Genomic DNA, 23427 nt, shown 5'->3' with positions numbered 1-23427 from the left:
TATTATCACTAGACAGAAAACCTTAAAAAATAAAAAATAACATTAAAGGGCATTATTGGGAACTAAATACTGTATTGATATATACGTAGTACTGTTTCATTCTAAAAGAAAGCAAATGTGAAGCAAACCTGAGGAACCTACTTTTTGGCCTCAAGACGTGCATGTTACATCTTCTCCCGCTTCTTCACGTAACGCTTATTGGCACATTTACTGATGATGTCCGTCACGTGATCCTTATGGTCGACAATTTTTTTCACTTGAATCTCTGCTTCTTGCATTTGATCTTTGATGATCTTGCTCCGCTGCATGTTTCCCTAAAGGAGAAGTGATAAAATTTAAATGAAGATGTGTAAGCAAACACTTACATACAATATTCAGCAGAATTCAAAGATAAAACAGTATGTTTCCTATCATCCTTTTAAATTAATTTTGCCAAGTTTTTCACTTTTTCCCGTTTGCTGACTGATTTGTTGATTACAGAATACATGGAAATAAAATTCAATGGTGATTAACTGAAACTAACATGCACTTTGTTTATTTGTGTAGGAATTAATGAAAAATTAGAAAATCACGTTTCAACTTCAAAACACCACAAATCGCATTATTTTTTTAGAGTTTATCACAATCACAATTTTTTTCAGGTCCCTAACATACAAAATCAAACACATACCTAACTTTTGTTTAGGTCAGGTCAAAACAAAAAAAAAAGTGTCATCTGCCCCACTTACTTTGATGAGCTCATTCAGCCTGTTAACATCTTTTTCCACTTCTTTTTCTGTCTTCTTCTCCATTACCTTCAAAATGGCAGACAACTTTTCAACCACATGACTCTCCAACTCTGCCTGCAACACATACCAAAATATTTATAATACAGATAGGCAGATACCTTTAATTGGCACTACATTATCCACTAACAATTACAGTATCATATTAGACACAGAAGAAAATTTCAAATGTTTGACACAAGTGGCAACACTTCTAATTACTAGGGACATGCAAATTTCGCATTTACGATAAAACGAATTTTTACGCGAAATTCGTAAGTTTAACACGAATAACCTCACTTTTACATAATTTCTGATACCGCGAATTTTTTTTTGCGAAATACGTTTGTTTACCACGAATAACCACACTTTCCCGCCATTTGGTAACTTAAAAAAAGTAAATAAATAGCCGTTGTCACCACTGATAACACCATCAACGTAAAGACTACACTTTTCAATGTTTACGTTTCATTATTTATTTGATACGACGCGTTCTTGGCGAACTGCACTAGTGCACTAAACCCTCATGTCTCGAAGGCACGTTTACAGAGTCAAAGAGTAATGTACGGCCATTTTGTTGGATATTTTGTGCGTTACAGCGCTTGTGTCGCGAAGCAAATTAAAAATTACGCACAACTGTTCATCTTGCATGTACTATGGATTGTGCAAACTGTTTTAATTTTGTTCTCTTACAGTAAACAAACTTAACAATTACGTTTTTTGTTTAAAAATGTTGTATACAGTGCAACTATTTTATAAAAACTGTAGTTTGTGATAGAAAACGTCTTCATATTTCTCAGCATACGTTTGAAAGTGTAAAATATGCCGAAACCTCAAGCAATCACCAAACTTCGTGAGCGCGAATTTCGTGATAGTGGATTATATGCGAGGGTAAATACGTAGTTGGGCGATATGTGTTAAATTTTTTTTTTAAATCCGAAAATACTTTAATAACGAGGCTAGAAGACTGGAGCTAGCCAAACGTTCATATTTTGCATAGTGAGCTTACCAAGGTGCAGCGCAACTTTGGAAACATGAAGGAGTGCATTTTTTTGACGAAACAAAATAAGTTTTGGACCACATGAACACCACGAAAGCAGCTGCTGTGAAAATAAGTGTAGTGCAAGTGTCTACAAAATCTCTGGTGAAGCTTACCAGCTTGATGGCTACAGATCCAAGCAGACTTGACTTTGAAACACTGACTGTCTTTAATCCAAAAAATATTTTGATTACGGACATGAGCCCTATTTTGCTTGCTAAGTTGTGTAAAGTTTCTACTAAATGGACTGCCAGGAGCTGATCACCGGTTTTGGAGAGTTAAAACAGATAGTTGAGAAACAAATGAAGGAAAGCAGTGTGGATGTAGTGAAGGCACTTCAAGTTTTAAAACTTTCACAACCTGAATTTTCTGACAAGTGCCTGGAAGCAGTGTGGATGTTGTGTGCAAACGTTGATTCGGAACGCTTCTTGTTTTACAATACAATAATGTTCTCACTGACAAGAGAACTAATTTGAAACAAGAAAATTGAGCTATAATGGCTATTTTTTCATTTGAAAGTTAAATGTTGTGTCTTTTTAACCTATATTTGTGTAATTTTAATTTATAATGTTTCAATTGATGGTGCAATTATATTACAATGTTCTCTTCATATTTCTTACACTTGAAATTGAAAAAATAAAAAAAATAATAACCCCACTTTTAGGTAAAAATAACACTGATTTTAAGGGAAAATAACACCACTTTTCATCACAAAATAAACACACCTTTTGCATGTCTCTACTAATTACCACTGATTTGTTTGCACAACTATTTTAGATGCAATAATGTATTAAGAAAAATCATCAAAAAGCAGCACAATTATGTAAGTAATGCTTATCACAAAGAAGTAAAAACTCTCCATAGTGATCCTCATCATAATGTTAACCTTATTATAACAAACCAGGTTTTGAGCTAGCTGCTTCATAATAAACACACAAAATTTTGGTATCTTCTCTCTTCTAAACTTATTATATACATAAATACTACAGTTTTACTCTCAGCTTAATGAAATTTTGCACACTTGTTCAAAATAAGAGGAATAGTACTTTCTACTTCTCTGGAGACACCAGTCAGACAAACGGAAAACACCGTGCACTCTCAAGCTTTGCAATAAAAGTTTCTTAATATAAGTTATTTTGATACATGTTTGCTATTTAAATCAAGTCTTCAAATTGGCCAAAAACCAGTAAACATGCTCATGGGGCCAAAGCTTCACAAATTAAAAAATTTCTCTTTGGATACCAAAAACAGCTTGGTAAGATTCTGCACTTTTGAACTTGAGCAATTAATTCACGCACTTATTCAACCACACAGTCCAATATTATTATTGTTATTATCATTATTATATAGGGATGTACGAGTACCCAATATTTTCGGGTACGGTTCGAATCCACAATTACCCGAACCTGGAATCGTACATACATGGATTCGAACAGTATTACGAATATTCACAAAAGTTATAAATTAATTTAATACGACTCAAAAATACTAGCAGTGAAAAATAAAATTAGGCTACTATTACGTAAGTATTTATAATATGATGTATCAAAGATATGTAAATAAAATAATTAACACAGTTGCATTAAAAGAATTTCGAGAGCTTAAACTATAATTACGAATTTCGTCGTATAGCAAACTATAAACTAAAAACAATTACATACCTACAAGAAAAAAAGTCTTGGCTATTTATTAGAGAAAAAAATGGTTTCGTTTGCTGAAACGTTTATAAAACTGAGATTTCCCTGTGACGCGCAGTTTATTACGATTGAGTTGCAGAATCGAATATGTTTTGGTTTTCATATTTTAAAGTGTTTATTATTAATTAAGTTTACATAATTATAAACATTTCAATCTCAGTGTAATAAATAATTGCCAGTAGTTAAGGTTAGAAAAAAGAGAACACACATAATTTTTAAATTAATCAGTTATTTTTAATTATTCTGTGCTTAGTATTCGGAATCGGATTCATATCTCAAACATTGCCACGGATTCGAATCAGATTCAAACCGAACTGAAAATCAAGGATTCGCACATCCCTATTTTACTAACCCAAGGTAAAAATTTGCATATTGGTTCCACTACATTATTTTGACTTTAAAAGAAACCGGCACGAAACACGTGGCCAACGGACGTACCAGCTCCTCCATCTGCGTGCTGAGGTGGTAGATTTTCCAGCCGCCGAGCTTCTGCAGGACGTGCCTCTGGCCGGCCAGGTCGGCCACCGTGGGGCGGCGCTCGTCCTTGGGCTTCACGTCGCCGTAGCGCAGGAAGTGGTTGTGCCGCGACTTCCACGTGTGGCGGTAGCTGTTGATGAGCGAGATCTGGGGCCGCTTCGGCGGCGCGCACGCCTTCTCCTCGCTCGCAGCATGGACTGCTGCTCCCCGGCACGCAAACACACGCAGCCCCGATGTGACCTCATCACACCTTCTCAGACGTGTTAGCTCACACCTTTGAGTGACTTAAACCTCCAAGGTTTTTACATGACAAAGTTTTATTGAGTTGGCCACATGATGAAAGAGCATTGTCAGAAATAATACTATTGCGAAATCTAACTTCATACAACAATTAAAATTATGTAAAACACAAATTATCCTTTTTTACTTATAACATATATTAAAAATTGCTTAATTCACACACAATAAATTAAGCTGTTATTTTTCGCTAAAGTGTTCCAATGTGTTTCCGATTATTCCATAGTGAGATACCTATGGTATTGACATAATATCCATAACTCAATCTGCACGTAAGTGCTGTTTATCCTTTACTTTTGTGGTCCAAGTACAGTCCAGTCCAATCCAGCACGTTCTTGACTATAGTTAGGTACCCACTTTGTTTAGGGATTCGCATAAACTTAGAAATACTGCAATCATTATACATTTATTTGATTTTGAGGAGTTCCCTTGTGAATCTTCGAAGTACAACATCCAATAACAATGAAATTAAAATGGGACCACCTTGGAGCTATATTGAACCCAACCAAAAAAGTATCATTGAAATTGGTTCATAAACAAAGAAGTTATGCCCGAACATACATAAAAAAATACATATACAGACGAATTGAGAAAAAACTCCTTTTTTTTTTATTAAATTGGTTGAAAAGTAATTGCACATTTACATAAAAGAATAAAAAAAAGTCTTGCAAAAATTTACTAGTTTCAAGCATACCTTCCTTGACATCTTTTGTCTTCTGCTCAGGAAGAAATTCCATTTCATCATCACTGAATTTGGTATCTGGAAGCTCATTTCTAGTACTGAAAACACAAAAAAAAAGTCAAGTGAAATCATCACTGCATATGTGAAATTATTTACAGGAAAATTAGCCGAGTAAAAACACTATTTCTCACCTTTACACCTTCAATGAAACTGTAACATACCATCACCATCAGGAAATATTATGGGCAAATCATTCATAACATATGGTTATTAAAGTATGGACAATGGGCAGGTCATTAAGGATGGTTAATGGGAACAAGGATGAAAGGGGGAAGAGAGGTTTGCATTAAGGAAAGAAAAGCAAACAGGAAGGGAAATAAAATGTTGAGAGAAGGAAACTCAAGAAAAAAAAAGTATGAGGACATGGGGAAAGATGGTGAGGAAAGAGAGAGAGGGGAGGAGAACAAGCAAGTTAGAATTCAAAATTTTACTAACACACATTAATTAATTTGGATGGGAAACATGCTTTGCTAACATTATCACACATTTCTTACAAAATTACTCAGAGAGAATTTGATGATTGCAACTTATATTTAAACATTAACTAAACAAAAAAAAATCCACACAATCCTCGGCTATTGTACATTGTTAAATCAGTCTTTTTCGAGAATAGAAAGAAAACGACAAACAGCAAGCTACCCTTTCTGGTCAGTTTCTTTCATAAAAACTAGCACATACTTTACAGTCAGGGAGGGAAAAATTCACGCGGGAGCTGAAGAACGTAAAAAGCCGGGCTTTGAAATGCGACTTTCAAAAGCACCAACGATGGCTGCAATTTTGTCATGGAATGTTGCATTTGAGAACTGAAGAATCTCGTGCAAAAAAACAATTTTATGCTGGGTCACAGTTGCATCTTAAAAACCTGTAGAAATACACACGTGGAGATTGTGCCAGTTCACAGGCATTTACGAGAATGATGGAGAGAGCGAGGGAGAACTGTCACCACTAAGTGGCCACACACACTCGCAGAATGCACACACAAACTGGCCGGTTTATTCATAGATTTCACCCCCTCCAGCAGAATGTCAGCCCAGTAAGACATGTCGTTCGCCATTCGCCGGTGCCGACCGGGCAACTGGCAAGGCAGCGAGGCAGACAGCACAATGGTGCCATTCATACTGCTTTTCAAGCACTGCTGAGATATTTTAACTACACAAATTCAACTTACTCCACATACTTATTGGAAACCAACACAGGAGAGTTATTTACACACACCCACCCAAGAGACACCACAATTTTAATTTTTTTTTTTACTACCCAAAGTTTTTAAACTTAAAAAAAATCTGCATTAAAAGTGTGACTCATACACGGATAAATACAGTAGTTCTGTTGCATTATGGAAAAAAAAAAAAACTTCCAATCTATTCAGTACATACCCTTTGGTAATAACTCCATGCTAAAATAATTTATACTCATTGAATTGAATATATTAAAAATATTAAATTTTTTGCAATCTGAGTTGAGTTTTGATTAAGTATGCTAATTAGTTTTTTTTTATTTTTGTTGCATTTCTGTGTATTAACTTAGCACTACGATGTTAAATGGTGTTACTTTTGTTTCATCACAATTCACCACACAATCTTGTCCCTGGGGATCCAAGACGAGAGCGCATCAACGCAACACGGCAGGTGAGGCCTGGCTAGAGAGAGAGAAGGGAGGGAGGGAGGGAGGGAAAGAGGGAAAGTTGGAGGGAGGGAGGGGGGAAAGGGAGGGGGAGAGTGGGTGGGGGAGAGAGAGAGAGAGAGAGAGAGCAACCCACAGCTGCTGCTTGCGAGGCTTCTTGCGGGGGCTCATCTCGACGGGTGGCTCCGGCTTGGCGGGGGCGGCGGGCATGGAGTCGTCGCCCGCCTCGTTGAGGCCCGGCGAGGACGTGGCCGAGATGGTGGTGGACCCCCCGGAGGAGTTGCCCCCGTTGCCCCGTGAGTCGGGGCGGCGTGGCGAGGGCGGGGACGCGGGGGGAGCGCTCAGGGCCGCCAGCACCGGCACCAGGTTCTTCTGGGCCTTCAGCGGAGACCTGAGACCAACCAGCGAGATGCTACCTGCTAATTGTTATAGTAACGAATACATACAGGTACACATTTTTTCATTACTTTTACACCTCTAGTAGGCACTACCGTATTTATTTACGAATCTCTAGGGCAGTTTTCTTGTAACTTTTGTTTCGGTCAGTTGTTGGGTTATCTGTCTGGGAAAGGGGTGGTGATGGTTTGAGTTTAATCCCAAATTTATTTTCTAAACAAGTTGACAGGTTTCTTTAAATGAAAAAAGTATAGTTTTCCAGCGACTATTACGTTTGAGGCGTACGTGCGTTGCCGCAGCCGCACTCCTGCATTTTTGTAAGGAATTAAATCGTCGCGCTACACTAACACCATCTGTTTACAACATCCCAAACCAACATGGCCGCCAGCAGACAGCCCGCGTCGACAATAGTTAGCAGGACAATGCTGTGTCGGCCACGGGCTGAGATGCTACACTTACGTGGCGTGGTTGGGTATTTTGGTTATTTTGACGCAATCGGTGATCGCATCCATAATTATGGGGTATCGCTTTAAAGAGAATTCACACATCTGCTCACAGAAATTAAGATTTCTTAAATATAACCTGTTATTTTCCAATTATACAGGTTTAAACACAATTTTTATGCTATTTTCGGTTAATTTTTATTTTTTGGGGGCCAAAATTTGTCCAATTCGGTTATAGCGAGGACACGGTTATAGCGAGGATCAAACCCGGAACCATGACACCTCGCTATAACGGGACTCTAGTGTATATTCATTTCTCAAGGTCTTTCTTTTTTTTAGTTCCAATTCAGAGAATGAATTCTTAAGCCATGACCTACTGTACAGCTTCCATGTTACATTTCAAGGCTGAACAGGGCGTATGAGACCTGCCTTTGTTTTTACGGCTATTCACCATATCATCTTGCACCTAATTTTAAGACGACGAAGTTCGAAGTTAACTACAAGACCAGTGTCATAGGTAGAGCATGCAACAAGAGCGATACAGACAGACGAAAAGAGAATCGAGGCAGGAGCAGGCACGCACCCATCGTTCTCTCTCTTGCGGAGGATGCTGGGGCGCGGAGAGGCGGTGAGCTTGGACACGACCGGGGAGGACGGGTTGGCCTGGGTCACGGGCGTGGGCACGGACGCCGGCACGGGGAGCGGCTGGGCCTCCGCCACGGCCAGCACCCCTGGAGGCAACACACGCTCCGTCACACACAACACCGCGCTCGGTCCCCGCCTCCCGTCGCCCGAGTGGAAACACACGACCAGTCACGCAAATTTGACGGTACCTTTCATCTCTTTTAAATTTCATTTGGTTCAAATTGTAGGCCTGTGTGAATATTCAAAATTTTTAATATCAAATAAAAAAAAATTGGTATCATTTGTATTCAATTCTATCTCAAAATACTTACACACCAAAAAAACGAGTACATATTCATTTGTATTGGAAAAGTAGTACTGTTTCATACCACACAGTGCAATGAAAACGATTAAGGCTAAGAGCCATCTCATCGTTGTAAAATATAAATGGCTACACTCAAGTTTCCAAATGTTAATGAATTCATAATGGCCTTTCTTCGGGCTTATTTCCCTAAACCTATTAGCCTTCCTGACTATAAAGATTATTTAATTTTTTTTTAAAGCTACTAGTCAATTTAAAAAAATATGTCTGTTGCAAATTACTCTAGCATCACAGGAATATATTATTTTTCAGAAATTTCTTAAATTTTCTACTAAAAAAAATTACACTATATTCAACTATAATTTTAATGTCATTAAATGGACAAGCGAAAATCATGCACCTAAAATGAAACCTTACCGAAATGAAAAAAAGTAAACAAACCGAAAATTACTCTGTATTATTTTCCTTTTCTTCTGCTATTATCCAGTCAGAAACATATTTCCTGATTTCAAAAAAGACCATACATTGGCAATTTTTTTAAACATTACTTACATGCTATCAGTCTTTAATACAGAGTTTTCAAGGATTCTTAGTGAAATTAAAGGACTTATAAGGGCCCTCATTCAATTAGATGAATCGAGGACTTTTTTAAGGATAGTAAAGTAGCGTATTAACCCTGGTAATGCACATAAGAGCCACAGAACTACTTCCCTGAGATGTGGCTAACCTAACCGGAGTGCACATCTGAAAAAGAACAAGTTCCGTCACCGCCCGTTCAAACGCGCTGAGGTGAGCGAGTGTGAACGCAGGCCTGCACACTCGCAGCAACTTGCCTTCGGTGACGAAGGAGGAGTGGACCGGCAGAGGGGTCCTGGAAGACTCCACCACCATGACGGGACTGAACTTGACAGACTGGGCCTGCGTTGCGCTGACCACGCCTCCTGGGACCAAGTTGTTTACAATGGCAAATGAAGCGGCCGAGAGATCACAAGCACACGCAGTAACGTACACTACATAAACATTAAACACTATTCGCTGTAAACTTTTATTGTTCTGTCTCAACTCTGCTCATGGTTTGATAGTAAATGCAGCGCTGTTGCAACGTAATTTAAGGGAAATGCTTTCGCATAAATGTGGGCAAGTAATGCATTGGTACAATAGGAAAGATTACGGTGCAAGTAAAAAAATATGTTAATCATGGGAATTCGTAAATCCCAGGTACGTAAAAATGAGGTTCTATGGTATTTTGCCTGATTACAGAATGTAATCATAAATTTAATTTATATAAAGTACAATGGTTATTTTAAAAAAAAAATTTATCAAACTGCTGTACATAAACAAAAAAAACGTTCAGTCGAGCAGTGGTGTTATTAAAAAAAATCATTACAGAAATGTCACAGTGAAACTTGAAATGTTAACACACTAGAACACCGGAAAACTGTACTGAATTGAAAACATGCAGTAACAAAATTAAAAAATTCCGGCAGCGTGGTAATGCAAATTGGCGGCCAAAATCAACAGCCAGAATCCGAGCAGAAAAACATTTAAAAATAAAAAAGCAGCTCAGTTGGTGCCAGACAGGGGCGTAGCCAGGGTTTTTTTTAGGGGTTCGAAACAACCCCCCCCCCCACCACCTTAGCACTAAATCTTTAATTAATTTCTTATTCATCACTTAAACAAATTTCATATTAAAATAATAAAATTTTTACCATTACAATATTTAAATTTAAGTACCAAAAACTTCTAAAATAGCACTATTTTACACCTTAAAATCCAAATTTTCCCGGGGGAGGACCCCTGGAACCCCCGCTTTAATACGATGGGGGCGGGGGGAGGGGGGGGGGGGTGGGCGGGCATGCTTCTTAACACCCCCCATACACAAATCCTGGCTACGCCACTGGTGCCGGATAACAGAATGTGCTGAGCCACGGAATGTCGAATCGAAAACACTCTCACTGCAAGATCGTGGCCCTCGTGCCGATGTGACGGAAGTCACTCACCGATGGACGGGGCGGTCAGTCGGGGCAGCTGCACGGCCGCCGCGGGGACGGCGGGGGCGGCGGGGGCGGCGGGGGCCGTCGTGGGGACGGGCTGGAAGGGGCGTGCCAGCTGGTAGCCGCTCGGAGTCTCGTAGTAGTAGGTGGTCGGCAGGGAGTAGGTGGACGTGGCTGCCTGACCGCTGGGAGCTGCCACACACGCACGCAACAACTTCCTCACAGTCCCCGCAACACACACACACACCCACCGGTGACAATACACAGCAGGGTTAACAAGCAGATTAAAAAAAAAATTGGTCGTCTGAAAAGTCGGTTTACGGACGATAGTTTAACGTGACGTCGTCATGACAAAACATTGATGAGATGATTGCACGCTTTTATGAATAAAATTGAATGATTTTTATTTTAACAATATAAGTATAAATACTGGAAATTATACTAGTAATCAGATTTTTTAAAATGCAAGATTAATTAACCTTTATTGCCGAAATTTATGTTGTAATAAGCAATGAAAACCACATTAACTTTTCACTTCACTTTATAAACAGTCGACGAAAAAATTCACGTGTAGATGTAAGTTGTGTGCTGCCGCTGTCTTTCTTCTCCTTGGACGCATAGGCCAATCGAGTGGAAGAGAGATGGATGCGGCACAAGCGTACAATGAGCGTAACGGGACACCGCGTAACGAAACAATATGCGCAACGGGACACTTTATTGTGCGTGCAGCCGGCGTTCATCGATTTATTAGACGTTGTCACGTCAAAAATATGTTAATACCAACATCTGTAACTACCACATTTACCCAAATATACAGCTATGATTTTTACCAAACTGTAGAAATTCAAAGTGTGGGTCGCGTTATAATCACAAACTTGTATCTTGCCATTGGGAACAGCTCTGTTAAAAATACTACAGGATCTGCCTCTTAAATGTGTCACTTATACTACTTTAGACCTTCGACAGTATTATTACTGAGCTTGGTTCTACTGCACCGCACAGTATTATTACTGAGCTGACTGACGGTGCAGTTCATGAAGCTTTGCACACACAGCTGAGATATTTTAATTATATACTTACTCATGACTTATTTATTAAAATCCATCCCAATGCTAGTTATTTAAGCACATAGTCAATCACAAAAGTGCAATGTTTATTGTTTTTTTTAAACCAAAATTTAAAAAACTCACATATGGGTCACAGTACATGTTAAAAAAAAATTGGCAAAAAATTTGTGACCCACACGTAGGTAAATCCGGTATAAACCCAAACATTTCAAATGGGAAGAAATAACATAGGGAAATTGTATAATGTAACTGTATAATGGAAATAATATGCATAAGGAAATTTGATGAAATGTTATATTTCCTCAAACCACTTGATATGATAGTTGTAAGATGGAAAATTATGTGTATGTTATGTCCGGCTAAGAGGCTATAAACAATGCACTCACATAATTACAGTCAAACCTCTATCTATCGTTTTTCAGGGGACCAACAAAAAAATTCAGTAGATGCGGACATTCAATAGATGTGGACTTCACTCTAAGAATTTTTAAAAAATATTTCAACCTCAAAATTAGTGTCAGAAATATATCAGTTACTTGTCATTAAAGTTAAATCAGTTGAAAAATAAATAAAAATGGAAGTATTTTACTTAATTTAATTTACACTTGCAAAAAAAAAAACATACGCACTATAAATCTACATGGAAATTAAAGTCTTTTTCAATATCCTGAAGTCTGAAATATGTTTACTCATGTCATCAAATGTAGAGCTGTACTGAAGAAGCCGATTTTGCCAATATTTAGTTGAATCGGCATTTCTGCCGACTTCAGATACGCTTGTTAATTTTCGGCGGATATTACTGAAAAACGAGAGAGACTGCCATAACCTAAAAATCCACGATTACCCTTTTCACTTTTCGTAGTAGTACTGCATTCTTTCAGATCGCATTATTTCTTCGCAACATGTGCCAAACGTACATATAAAAATTTAACATCCTATTTTTCAATAAGTTCTTTAATTTTAATATGTCATAAATAAATACATTACTGTCACGGTAAATATACATCTCGGTTGTTACGGTAACTATAGTGCAAATGTGGTAGCTATCGTGCTTCTGTGGTAATTATGGTATCGACAAAGAATCTTTAGTTCTTTTTATGGTAATTATCTTAGGCTAACAATTGGGTTTGTACTGTAGTTATGGTACATCATCCATATTTCTTCGTAAGTTGTTGTTCATTTGTCTTTTCTTCATGTTTACGTGCTCCATTACTTGGCTGCAGATTTAAGGTGATTTTTACTACTTCTGTATACAATTGTTACTGTTTTTATGACGGTTTCTGTCTAAGAAATGGTTATTTCTGCAAAATCTTTATGGTTAAACGATCATCTATTATAATTTATAGTGACGGGACCACATATTTTGTACGATCAATGCAGACAAAACGATAATTCGAACATCAGTACAAGCGGACTTTTTTAACCTTAGTTGTATGGCAATTTTGCCGGGACCGTAGAAAGTATACGATAAACACGGACAATCGATACATGCGAGTTCGATAGATAGAGGTTTGACTGTAATGCTTATTAATTATTTCAGTAGGTATTTGCCTTGTATGGGTCTCAATAGTAAACATAAAACCATAAATAAAATATTCAAATGTAAACAAAATTGTTAGTTTTATTTCTGTTTTCTATAATGCAACCGAGAATATAATGTGAACAAAAACTTTTTGAATATGAGTTAATGTAAAAGACTATGAATTTTAAATCTCAATTAATTTACACAGCACTTGAAAAATATTTAAATTTTTAAATTTATTACATATTTACTAGAACCTCTCTGGTGCCACTTTCATCAGTGTTTAATGACTTTAGTTCAAAGGTGGTGGCTGCTCAGAAAGCAGAGAATGTGGAGGATGGAAGAGAGGGCAGCCACAGGGAAGAGAAGCAAATGGAACCATGGAATAACTCCACCTGCAACCTCTAATCTGTCACTCCTGTGCAGCAGAGATTCAGGTGGCCTGGACTCAAGAGGCATAAGGGGCACACTTACTTACGAGGCAGAGCCTTGAGTTTTTCAACTAAGCTGTTCCCAATGGCAAGATAACAAAGTTTTCAATTAAAATGTGACTCCCACTTTAAGTTTCCATTGTTTCGGTAAAAATCGTAGCATTACTTTCAAATAAATACAGTTATTTCATTAATGCGTTTAAAACATGCAATATACATTGGAAAAGTATACCACAGAAATCATTGGAGATAATGAGGGTGAAGCAACGTGAAATGGTGCGGTTATAAAAAAAAAAACAGTTAAGTGAACCCATCAGCTCAAAGCGAAGTCTGACACGTCTCTCACTAGTGACGCCACTGGGCGGAGGTTCAGTCGGCTGACGGATCGACCACGTGGTCGCAGCGAGCAGCGCGACGCGGCAGGTACCTGGGGACGCCCGGTGGGAGGTCTGGATGTAGACGCTGGTCGCCTGCGGGGGGGCCTGGGGGGCGGCCGCCGGGAGGGACACCTCCGACACGGCGGGGGCGGCCGGCCGGCACGCCCCCACGGCCGTCGGGAACACCTTCGCCACGGGGATGCCCGGCGAGGAGGCCACGGCGATGGGGCGGATCCCCGCCACGCTGCCCGCCGCCGACGTAGTCGTCACGCCCGCGTACGAGACTGCAAACGAGCGCTCTTCAGCACCGTGCGGCCAGACTGTCCCGTCGAAAAAACTTCCCAGTCACCAGTGAGGTCTAACTCAAACAGAGCCTGGAGTTGAACTATACATATCGAAAATTACCACTAAATCTGTTTATAAGCAGCAAAAACTAAACATTTGAAAGATTTGAACAATGGGAGTGCATGACTTGATGTAAGTAAGCAATGGCGTATGTCCAAAAACTTACATCAAGTCTAAAACTAAACCCTTTAAATTTGTATAAAAACACACATGTAACTATTTACACATTCAAAATTCAAACAATTTTTTTTTTAGTTTTAATACATTAAAGCACCTTGTGCTAAAAAAAAAAAAAAAAAAACCTCTTTTTTAACAGCATTATAGCTGGTAACACATACACAAAAATGTATTCAATAGTTTATGCAGAGTAATATGATATGGCCCAAGACAACTAGAGATATTTGTGTGTTTTAATTTCTACATCTTCCATCCTTCATTTTTTTTAAATTCCAATCTTTATTTTTGTTTTCCAAAGTATAAAATGGTGGAAATCAAAATGTGCGGGTACGTCTTAAATGAGTTTTACTTAAATAAACACCAGTTTTAACATAGCATACAAGATGTGAATAGTAGCTGGAAGAAAGTAATTTCCACTATGTAATTTTAGAGAAAGTATTGCATTATATTTCATTAATCATTACACATAAACGGGACCTAAAGAAAATGTCGATACAAAAGTTTTCATGAACAAAGAATTTTGTTTTCCTCTGGTCAATTCAAGCGTTAAGCACATAATGTTTGAAATGATTAAGTGTTTAGCCAATTGGGCCCTATGTATAACATCATTCAATAATAATAATAGTCAAATAACCAAGCATAATATTAATATTGAGAATTCATAAACGCAAACAGAGAGCCACCTTTTAATTTTTTTAAGCAACAAACATTATTTAAGCAAAACATATACAACACAACAGAAACTAAATATTTTCATAAGTGAATCTTGGCTTTCCAAAGTTTTAAAGGTTTGCAACAAATGCAAAGCTTATTTCAGACGTGAAGATTTGCATCACGACCGAAGCTTCAAATAAAACAAATAGCACATTTCCTGGCAAAGTCGAATCTAATGTTAAAAAGAGCTTTGCCGAAGCTTGCCACAGGCCTACCGATACTGTTTGGTAACAAAGATACCGTGTTTTCTCGCATAATCGTCGCTCATTTTATTCTAAAATCAAGTTTGAAAAGTAGGGGTGCGACGATTATGCGGAAAAATTTTTTTTGTTAGATAAAGTTATTCATAAAAACCAAAACTCATTAGTGGAAAGTACGTTTATGTATTTAAAAAGTGAAGTATAAAAGAGCACGCCAACAATTTAAATTAAAAAGAAGTCATGTAACAAAAACCTTTCTTCAAATTTAAATAGAAAAACAATATCTGTGATCCGAATCCAAGCCTGAACGAAAGCTTAACTATCGTAGTACGCACCACGAAAGAGTGCAGGGCCATCAGATGTACTTACCTCGGCACTCGACAGAGAGCATGCGTTGTATGCACTCGGTGAGGTATCGATATTCGGCTACGTGTGTGCGCTCTATACGGAATGCAACATAACCAAACAGAAAGCGTGCGTTGCATGCACTCTGTGAGATATCGATACTCGGCTACGTGTGTGCGCTCTATACGGAAAGCAACATAAACAAACATTAATGATTGCAACGAGTGCTGGCTACATCTTTGTAAGCGGTATGCCACGATGACGCAGACAAACAGATGAAGGTTATAACGTTTAATTTGAAAAGTCTTTAAAAGAAAATTTACACATAGTAACAACTTCGTATTTCCGTGAATTAAATAAGAGGTAAATGTCTGAATAAATATTAGATTTCTATTTTAAAATACATCGTTTTATAAGGAAAAAAATATGCACACAAAGCGCTCAGAATCTAACAGCTGGACTAAAAACATGATGCGACGTTTACGCGAGAGAGTTTTTTTTTTTTAAACCAAATTTTGACGCCCTAAAATATGGGTGCGACGATCATGCTATAAGAGAGGGTAGTGTGTGTCTCCCGAGAGTCCGGGAGGGGCGGCTACTCACTGCTGCGAGTGATGGTCTGCTGCAGGGACTGTGCCGCCTTGCCCGAGCTGACCGGCACCTGCGTGATCTGGATGGACGCTGCGTGGCTCGGCTGCGCCATCACCTGTCGCACACCGCAGTTCCCTTCACCGCCGTCCGCAATCCCGCGACACTCACGTACACTTCCGACAAAACCAGCAGTTGCAAAAACCCGTGAAAATATCACTTAATAATCCGTAATACATCAACTTCATTGATCGTAATTTATTTAGCGTTAAGTTTATACCACAAAATAAAAGGCTCAATTAGATTGGAAAAATAAGTATTAATTTGTTTAATCTAGCATTTCTTATTAACTTACATTTCTAGCATTTGGTATAATACAAAAGCTAGATTTGTATTGTCATTCTTATTGTTCTATGCAGTTCCGTCCACGAAATTGCTTACTAAAAGTTATTTTGCTATGTAAAACATTTGAATACATCACAGTCAAAACTATTCTTCTTTGTCACACAAGTATTAAATAGTTTTTTTCGTCTTATATACACAGCAGTAGTTGGTACAGGCTCCACCAATGACGCTGGAAGCTCAAAACTCACACAAGGTACAAACCCCAACAAAACACACTTCACATTATTCAACTTTCAACTTAGCCTAATGGCAGGCCTGCCGGCACTACAGCTTATCCCTGCCAATAAATATACATAACCAGGCAGACTTAATCTATTAGCTATGGTCTGCTTTATCACCTGATTTTGTTAGTCACTATAGTCTCAACCGCTGTTAACTAGTCAACACTTCAAAATGTATTCACCTAGACTTTTACGTGCAAGACTAAAATTCACTTGGACTGCAGAAAAGAGAGACACTGGGAAGATCAGAGCAGCAGGAATTAAGTTTATGGGGAGTGTGTTGTCAGTTACGAGGCCAGACACGGGAAGAAGACCCCAAGGAAGACCAAGGAGATGGGAAGAGCAGAAAGTTAATAATGAGTGCAGGAGAGAGGGCAAGACTAAAATAAAAGTGAAGTATGAGGAATGGTTGGGAGGACAGAGGAAGATGAGATGGAAGCATTTCACTTGGCTGACACAGTTGATGGAAACAGTTGATGATGTTGATGGAAACAGTTGATGTTGATGGAAACAGTTGATGTTGATGGAAACAGTTGATGTTGATGGAAACAGTTGATGTTGATGGAAACAGTTGTTGATGGTAACAGTTGATGTTGATGTTGAAGATGACGATGATGATGATGACTAAATTTTACATCAAGTATTTTATTATTTACAAAAACAAATTATTACTTGCATGAAAACTGGCTGGCCAATCAACGGCTTGGAACTTGTTACGACTGATGCAAGCACAGAGACAAACTTTCCATGATATATCACATTTTATATGCTATGTTAAAACTGGTGTTTTATTTATGTAAAACTCATTTAAAACGTTCCCGCACAATTTGATTTCCACCATTTTTATAATTTGGAAAAACAAAAATAAAGATTGGAACTAAAAAAAAATGAAGGACGGAAGACGTAGAAATTAAACACACAAATATCTCTAATTGTCTTGGGCCATATTATATTGTTCTGTGTAAACTATTGAATAAATTTCTGTGTGTGTTACCAGCTATAATGCTGTTAAAAAGAGTTTTTTTTTTTAGCACAAGGTGCTTTAATGTATTAAAACTGAAAAAAAAAAAAAAAAAAAATAGTAGGTACATGATGGAGCTCTAACAAGGCTCGACTGCCACCGTACCTTGGGGCCGGCGGCCACGGCGAAGCGCGCCTGCGCAGCAGGGGCCGGCTGGGCAGAGACCAGGCCCAGGCGAGCGCGGCCGGGCGCCGGCACGCCCGGGCGATGCGACGCGCCCACCGCGATGCGCGCGGCCGCGGAGGGACGCGGCGGGGGGCCCTGGGGGACCACCTGGGCCACCGACACCGACGACTTGAACATCTTCTCCGCAAAGTGCAGCTGCAACCACACGTCCAGCAGCATGCCTTAGCGCGCAGTTGGTAAACCCAACATATTCCTGATGTACAGGACAACCTGCAGAGTATGTACCTTCAGATTATTCACACGCATTTTTAGTTATTTTTATTTTCTTGTCATTCTATTTCCAGGGCCATTCATGTAAAATCATCATGAAAGTTCTCACATATTTTGTATTTCATTCCAGATTTTATCACCAAATATTACACTATTTTTATCCAATAGCAGCAAAAGTCACGAAGTGTTCATAATATGATAACTGGTGCCAGGGGCGCAACAACTAAATTTCCAAAGGGGAGGCAATATACCTTTTTAAAAAGAATCACTGATCCCCCCTATTGAAGCAGGGGGTTGGGGGGTCCTCCCCCGGGAAAATTTGTATTTCAAGGTGGAAAATGGTGCTATTTAAGCAGTTTTATTATCTAAAAATTGATTACACGGCACTTTCTTTGTCCCCGTTTGCCTCCACTTCAAGGTTTCAGAGGGGGGGCAAAATACCCTTGCCCCCCCCCCCCCCCCTGTTGTTGCGCCCCTGATTGGTGCAATAATTTGCAGCTCACAAATTGCACCCTCTCCTTCACCCTGCCTCTCTCAACTGTCACGGCTGTCAGAGGTTCAGGGAACTCCCGGACTAAAGTGGTACAAGTGACACATTCAAGAGACACTTTTTAGTTTCCACGGTTCAAATGACTACAGTATCTTGCAGAGAGGAGACAGGTTACCTGGCCGACCTGCGTGCTGACCACGGGCTTCTGGGTGGCAGAGTGGACGAGCGTCGGCCTGGGGGACTCCGCCTGGAGCCGGCCGCTGCCCTGGCCCGTCACCGACCTCGCTGCAGCTGCAGCTGCGGCTGCCGAGCAGAGAGCAGGTGAGCACGGGACGCGGACCGCTACAAAGTGCTCGGGCTCCATCGTGGGTGTCGGATACAAACATTTCGAGGAAAGAATCAAGTCACGGCCAGGGACAACAACATGTGGTGGACTGCGATAAAAACCGAAATAATCAATTCACATATTAATATGTGAATTAACCGAAATAATCTTAAACGATACAAATGGAAATGAAATACACCCACATATGCCTAAATGAATCGGAAACCTTATATAACAAACAAAATCAATTTATACAATACAAATGAAATTATTTTTACCCAAATGTAATTGAATAAATATGTATAATGAAGTAAAATTTACATGAAAAAGCATTAAAAGAACTCATTTGTAATGAAATAAAGAGTATTTTAATTGAATAGAATTTCAATGATTATATGCTTGAACTTAAATAAAATAAATCAAAGGAGAGAACTGAAATGTGTGAAAATGTTACCTGACTGTACATAGTAATGTGAAATAACCAAAATAATCTGAAACCAAAAAGCAAGTTAATACGACCCTATAGCTCTGAAATGAAAGTTACATTATGGAATTAAGTAGCATTTAAACAATACTTCATTCAAATCATAAAAAAGTAACTTTTAAAGGTTTGAAATTCAAGGAATGTCGTCATTAACGGACAAAAAATTTTACCTAAGAGCATGAATAAAAAAAAATTAATATTTTATTGTGCATCTCTTATCGAAATCACTTATAAATCACAAATAATTAGGGGTGTGCGGGATCCCAACGCTTCGGGAAAAAAATCGGGAAAATAGGCTTCCCGAAATGCCGGGCGGGAATTTTATTACTCCCGAATTTTTCGGGAAATTTTTTAAAAATTTACAAATGTTTACTAATCATGTGAAAATGTTTTCTATCAATTCAAACTGTTTTTACAACAATATTATTTATGGATTCGTACATTTTTTAAGGGTTTCCGTAATATTTAAACGCAAAACATCTTTTAAAGGTATGCCGATCGTAGCGACAGCTATGGTGTGCAGTGAATTATGATAATCGTTTACACATATATAATTGGAATATAAAAAACGTACATGGAGTACCGTAAATATTGTATGCGTTCATAAATATATTTCTTCAATGGTACAAATTTGCAAGATACGTGAATAGTCAGTTATATAACGTTATTGCCGTCACCATCGAATACTTAACCTAAAACCACTGTGTGTCCTTAGACACAAACAAAACACATGCGCAATCCAATCTTTTCGCCAAAGATATAAGAAATACTAGACTTGTGTTTCTTAACGAAGCGTAACCGTTCTCATTACTTGATAGCAGTGGCGATGTAGAGAACTGTATTGGTTCTTTGAAAAATATGAAATTACGTAGTTTTACACCACTGCTCACGAGTATCTAAACATCTATGATTTTGCTTTGGGAGAAAAAAATAGTTGTTTACTGTTTAGTTTGGCGGGCTTTGTCGGCTGACGTTACGTTATTAAGGCTTGTGCAAAGTATCTGTTCCTATATTAAAACAAACTAGCAACCTACAAATAATGGATGTCGCAACCGATCAGCTTGTTACTTGTAAACCTAAAAGTGTTTGGATGTATTTTGAACGTCTGACAGTAAATCCCTGGCAAAGTGTGTCTCGTGTGAAAAAAGTTTTGAGATACGAGCATGGTAGCACGTCTGGCTATAAAAAAAGAATTTGAGGATGCTAAAAAATATGAAGTCGCCGCTGAAAAAAGGGCAAGTGAAGCAGACAAAAGAAATAGCAGCAAAAAAAAACTAACTTTGCAAGAAACGTTTAAATGGCCATCTTCTCATATTATAATTAAAAATTTGCTTTTTTTTATTTTCCCGATCCCGTCCCGTTTCCCGCGGGAATAATTTATTTTTCCCGAAAATTTCCCGCAGTACAAAAACCTATTCCCACACACCCCTACAAATAATGCTCACTATTGTTCTTAATGTATCAGTTTCAGACCAGTTTATTACAAATTATTTTATCGTAAAAATGCAGCATATATATTTTACTGTTATTATGGTTGGATAAGTATTACAAAAGAGCTTTTGTAAAAATAAAAACATGGGCACAGAAATCCTCTATTTAAAAAACTAAATTGAAATAAAAATAAAAACGTAAAATTTTGTCTAGCCATGGCCTACAGTAAGGAACCATTGCATAATTTGCTTAGAACGATTAAGAGAAAACAGACAACAAACACCAGGATTGCCGCACTGGAATCACACCCAGATCCACTGCAATGAGTGTCCACTGTCGCATCACTACGTCACCTTGCTCCATAGGCTTCACCATGGATAGAGGCAAGACTATATGGTGAATAGCGATAAAAGCAAAAAAGCAGCGAAATTGAAGTCAAACCCCAAAACGGATGACAATACACCACATAACAACAAACTGCAAGGCTTAACACAAAATTTTATGAGAATCAGCTCAATGACCTCATTTCTTCCATTAAATATTAAAATTTTATTCATATTTCTTTATTTTTGGTTTTTTATTTAAAACCTAAAATAATAGCTACTAAGAAAAAATATGAATTTAGTTTCAATTTATGGATTTTTATAAGTTAATAATAGCAGACTATGAAGATATGGCAAAGGTCTACAGAAAAACATCACAAGTAAACATATATATCATAAGTATACAGTTTTTAGGATTTTAACATTACATAATGATTTTTTTGATTCATTTTGATAGTGGAAAGTTCGCTTTAGACATTGCAGATAAAAAAATGTTTACCTGTGCTTTAATTTTCATATTTATAACTCTCATGAACTAAGGAAATACTGAATGTTTTAGTTGTAGGTTTTTGTTTTAACTTTTTCATCACTATATATAGAATTCTTTCATGTACACATTTCAAGTATCTTACCATGAAATGTTGAAGCAACTGATCAATGTAATTTTACTTGATATGTACTTATTATTAGCCTACCTGCGTTTTACTTTCTAATGACGATAAAGATGAAATCCACTACTTTTAATGACAAAATCGACTTATTTAACACCGTAATACCTTGGCTCTAACTGTGGGCTGTACCAAGACCAAGAAATTCAAGCAAAAATGTACAAACACATTCTATTCACCGAGTGATTTTCTCTGGTTATCTGATTCATTATTACCTATTATTAGGGACTGGAAAAATTCGTGGTTTCGATGACCTCTAGGATAAACTCCACGATCCACTATGTATGCGGGAAAATTACACCAGCTCATTGGCTACTGACTCGTGACACCTGCTAACTGGGATGCTTGTGATTCGATACTTCTTACGTTGAGGGTCATTCATTGGCTCACAGTCCTTCAGGCAAACTGTGTTCCAATCACTGAAGCAGCAATAAGTTACACGCACTTGGATCCTAGCCTGTCGCGAAATGAAACCGCGAATTTTTCCGGTCTCTACCTATTATTAACTCAAGAAAGAGGCACCAACAACAGTTTCTGTACGTAAAAAAAGCAGGCAATTTTGCAGTCATTCCTCACCAACTTGAAGTTCTCTAGCTACAAGTCAATTGGACGTAGTTATGCAAAAAGGAACCGACCCACAATTTTGTTATATTTTATTCGAAAATAAATTAAAATAGTTCAAGGTTGCATGTACCGTCGTTGCTATTATTATATCAGTATTTATACTAGACCATAAAAATTATACCCACATTATGTTATCAATACGAGAATTGCAATTTATAATTAACTTTAACTTCAAAATACTCAGAATAGGTTTCATGTGGGTCGGTTCCTTTTTGCATAACTACGTTCATTTATTGTATTTAGAGGAAAGAATGAACACTGGTTCCTCGTCGGGAGGGGCAGTCACCTGGCCGGCCCTGGGTGTAGGCGGGCACCGCGGCGATGGTCTGGGGACGCATGGCGGCCAGGGCGGGGCCCGGGGAGGAGCACTTGGCGATGGCGAGCGGCGGGGACGCGGCGAGCCAGGCGGCCGCCGGGGCCGGGCTGGAGGCCCGGGGCAACAGCGGGGCCGGTCCCAGGCAGCGCAGCCCGGGGCTGAAACTGCCGTCCGCCGACATGCACCCCGACGTCCTTGCTCGGAAAGAACTGACTTGATGTAAGTTTTTGGACATACGCCATTGCTAAGAACTTTTTCTGTTGAAGAAAAACTAAAAAATAAAAAAAATAAAGAAATAAATAAAAATACCCAAAAAAGACAAACAAAAAAAAATTAAGCAAAATATTTGCCGTTGTCAACAAGGATATAAACACCACAAAATATTCCGTAACAGGAATATGGTCAACGAACAAAGAAAAACAAAGAAAAATGTACTAAGAGAACGAAAAAAAAAACCCACAAAATAATGATGACACAGAAATATTGAACCCAAAAAAATTCAGCACAACGGTTGAAACGAAACAAAAACACGACAGAAC

At 38.4% G+C, this 23427-nt stretch overlaps 1 protein-coding gene across 1 annotated transcript in view; it reads right to left on the bottom strand.

Moving 5' to 3' along the window:
• Window positions 1-23427, bottom strand: part of LOC134534224 (histone deacetylase complex subunit SAP130-like) — a 44285-nt gene that overhangs the window by 5612 nt on the left and 15246 nt on the right. Inside the window, exons 6-18 of the mRNA XM_063372496.1 lie at window positions 22859-23052; window positions 18893-19020; window positions 17937-18152; window positions 16200-16302; window positions 13866-14099; window positions 10425-10610; window positions 9258-9365; window positions 8062-8209; window positions 6776-7030; window positions 4969-5054; window positions 3939-4177; window positions 729-842; window positions 142-314 (exon numbers count right to left, since the gene is read on the bottom strand). Of these exons, the coding sequence (XP_063228566.1) occupies window positions 165-314; window positions 729-842; window positions 3939-4177; window positions 4969-5054; window positions 6776-7030; window positions 8062-8209; window positions 9258-9365; window positions 10425-10610; window positions 13866-14099; window positions 16200-16302; window positions 17937-18152; window positions 18893-19020; window positions 22859-23052 (2161 nt within the window). The 3' untranslated portion in view covers window positions 142-164. The remainder of the gene's footprint in view (window positions 1-141; window positions 315-728; window positions 843-3938; window positions 4178-4968; window positions 5055-6775; window positions 7031-8061; window positions 8210-9257; window positions 9366-10424; window positions 10611-13865; window positions 14100-16199; window positions 16303-17936; window positions 18153-18892; window positions 19021-22858; window positions 23053-23427) is intronic.

This window comes from Bacillus rossius, chromosome 7 (genome assembly GCF_032445375.1).
Source record: "Bacillus rossius redtenbacheri isolate Brsri chromosome 7, Brsri_v3, whole genome shotgun sequence".
NCBI lineage: Eukaryota > Metazoa > Arthropoda > Insecta > Phasmatodea > Bacillidae > Bacillus > Bacillus rossius.
This window is presented reverse-complemented; position numbering and strand designations above follow the sequence as displayed.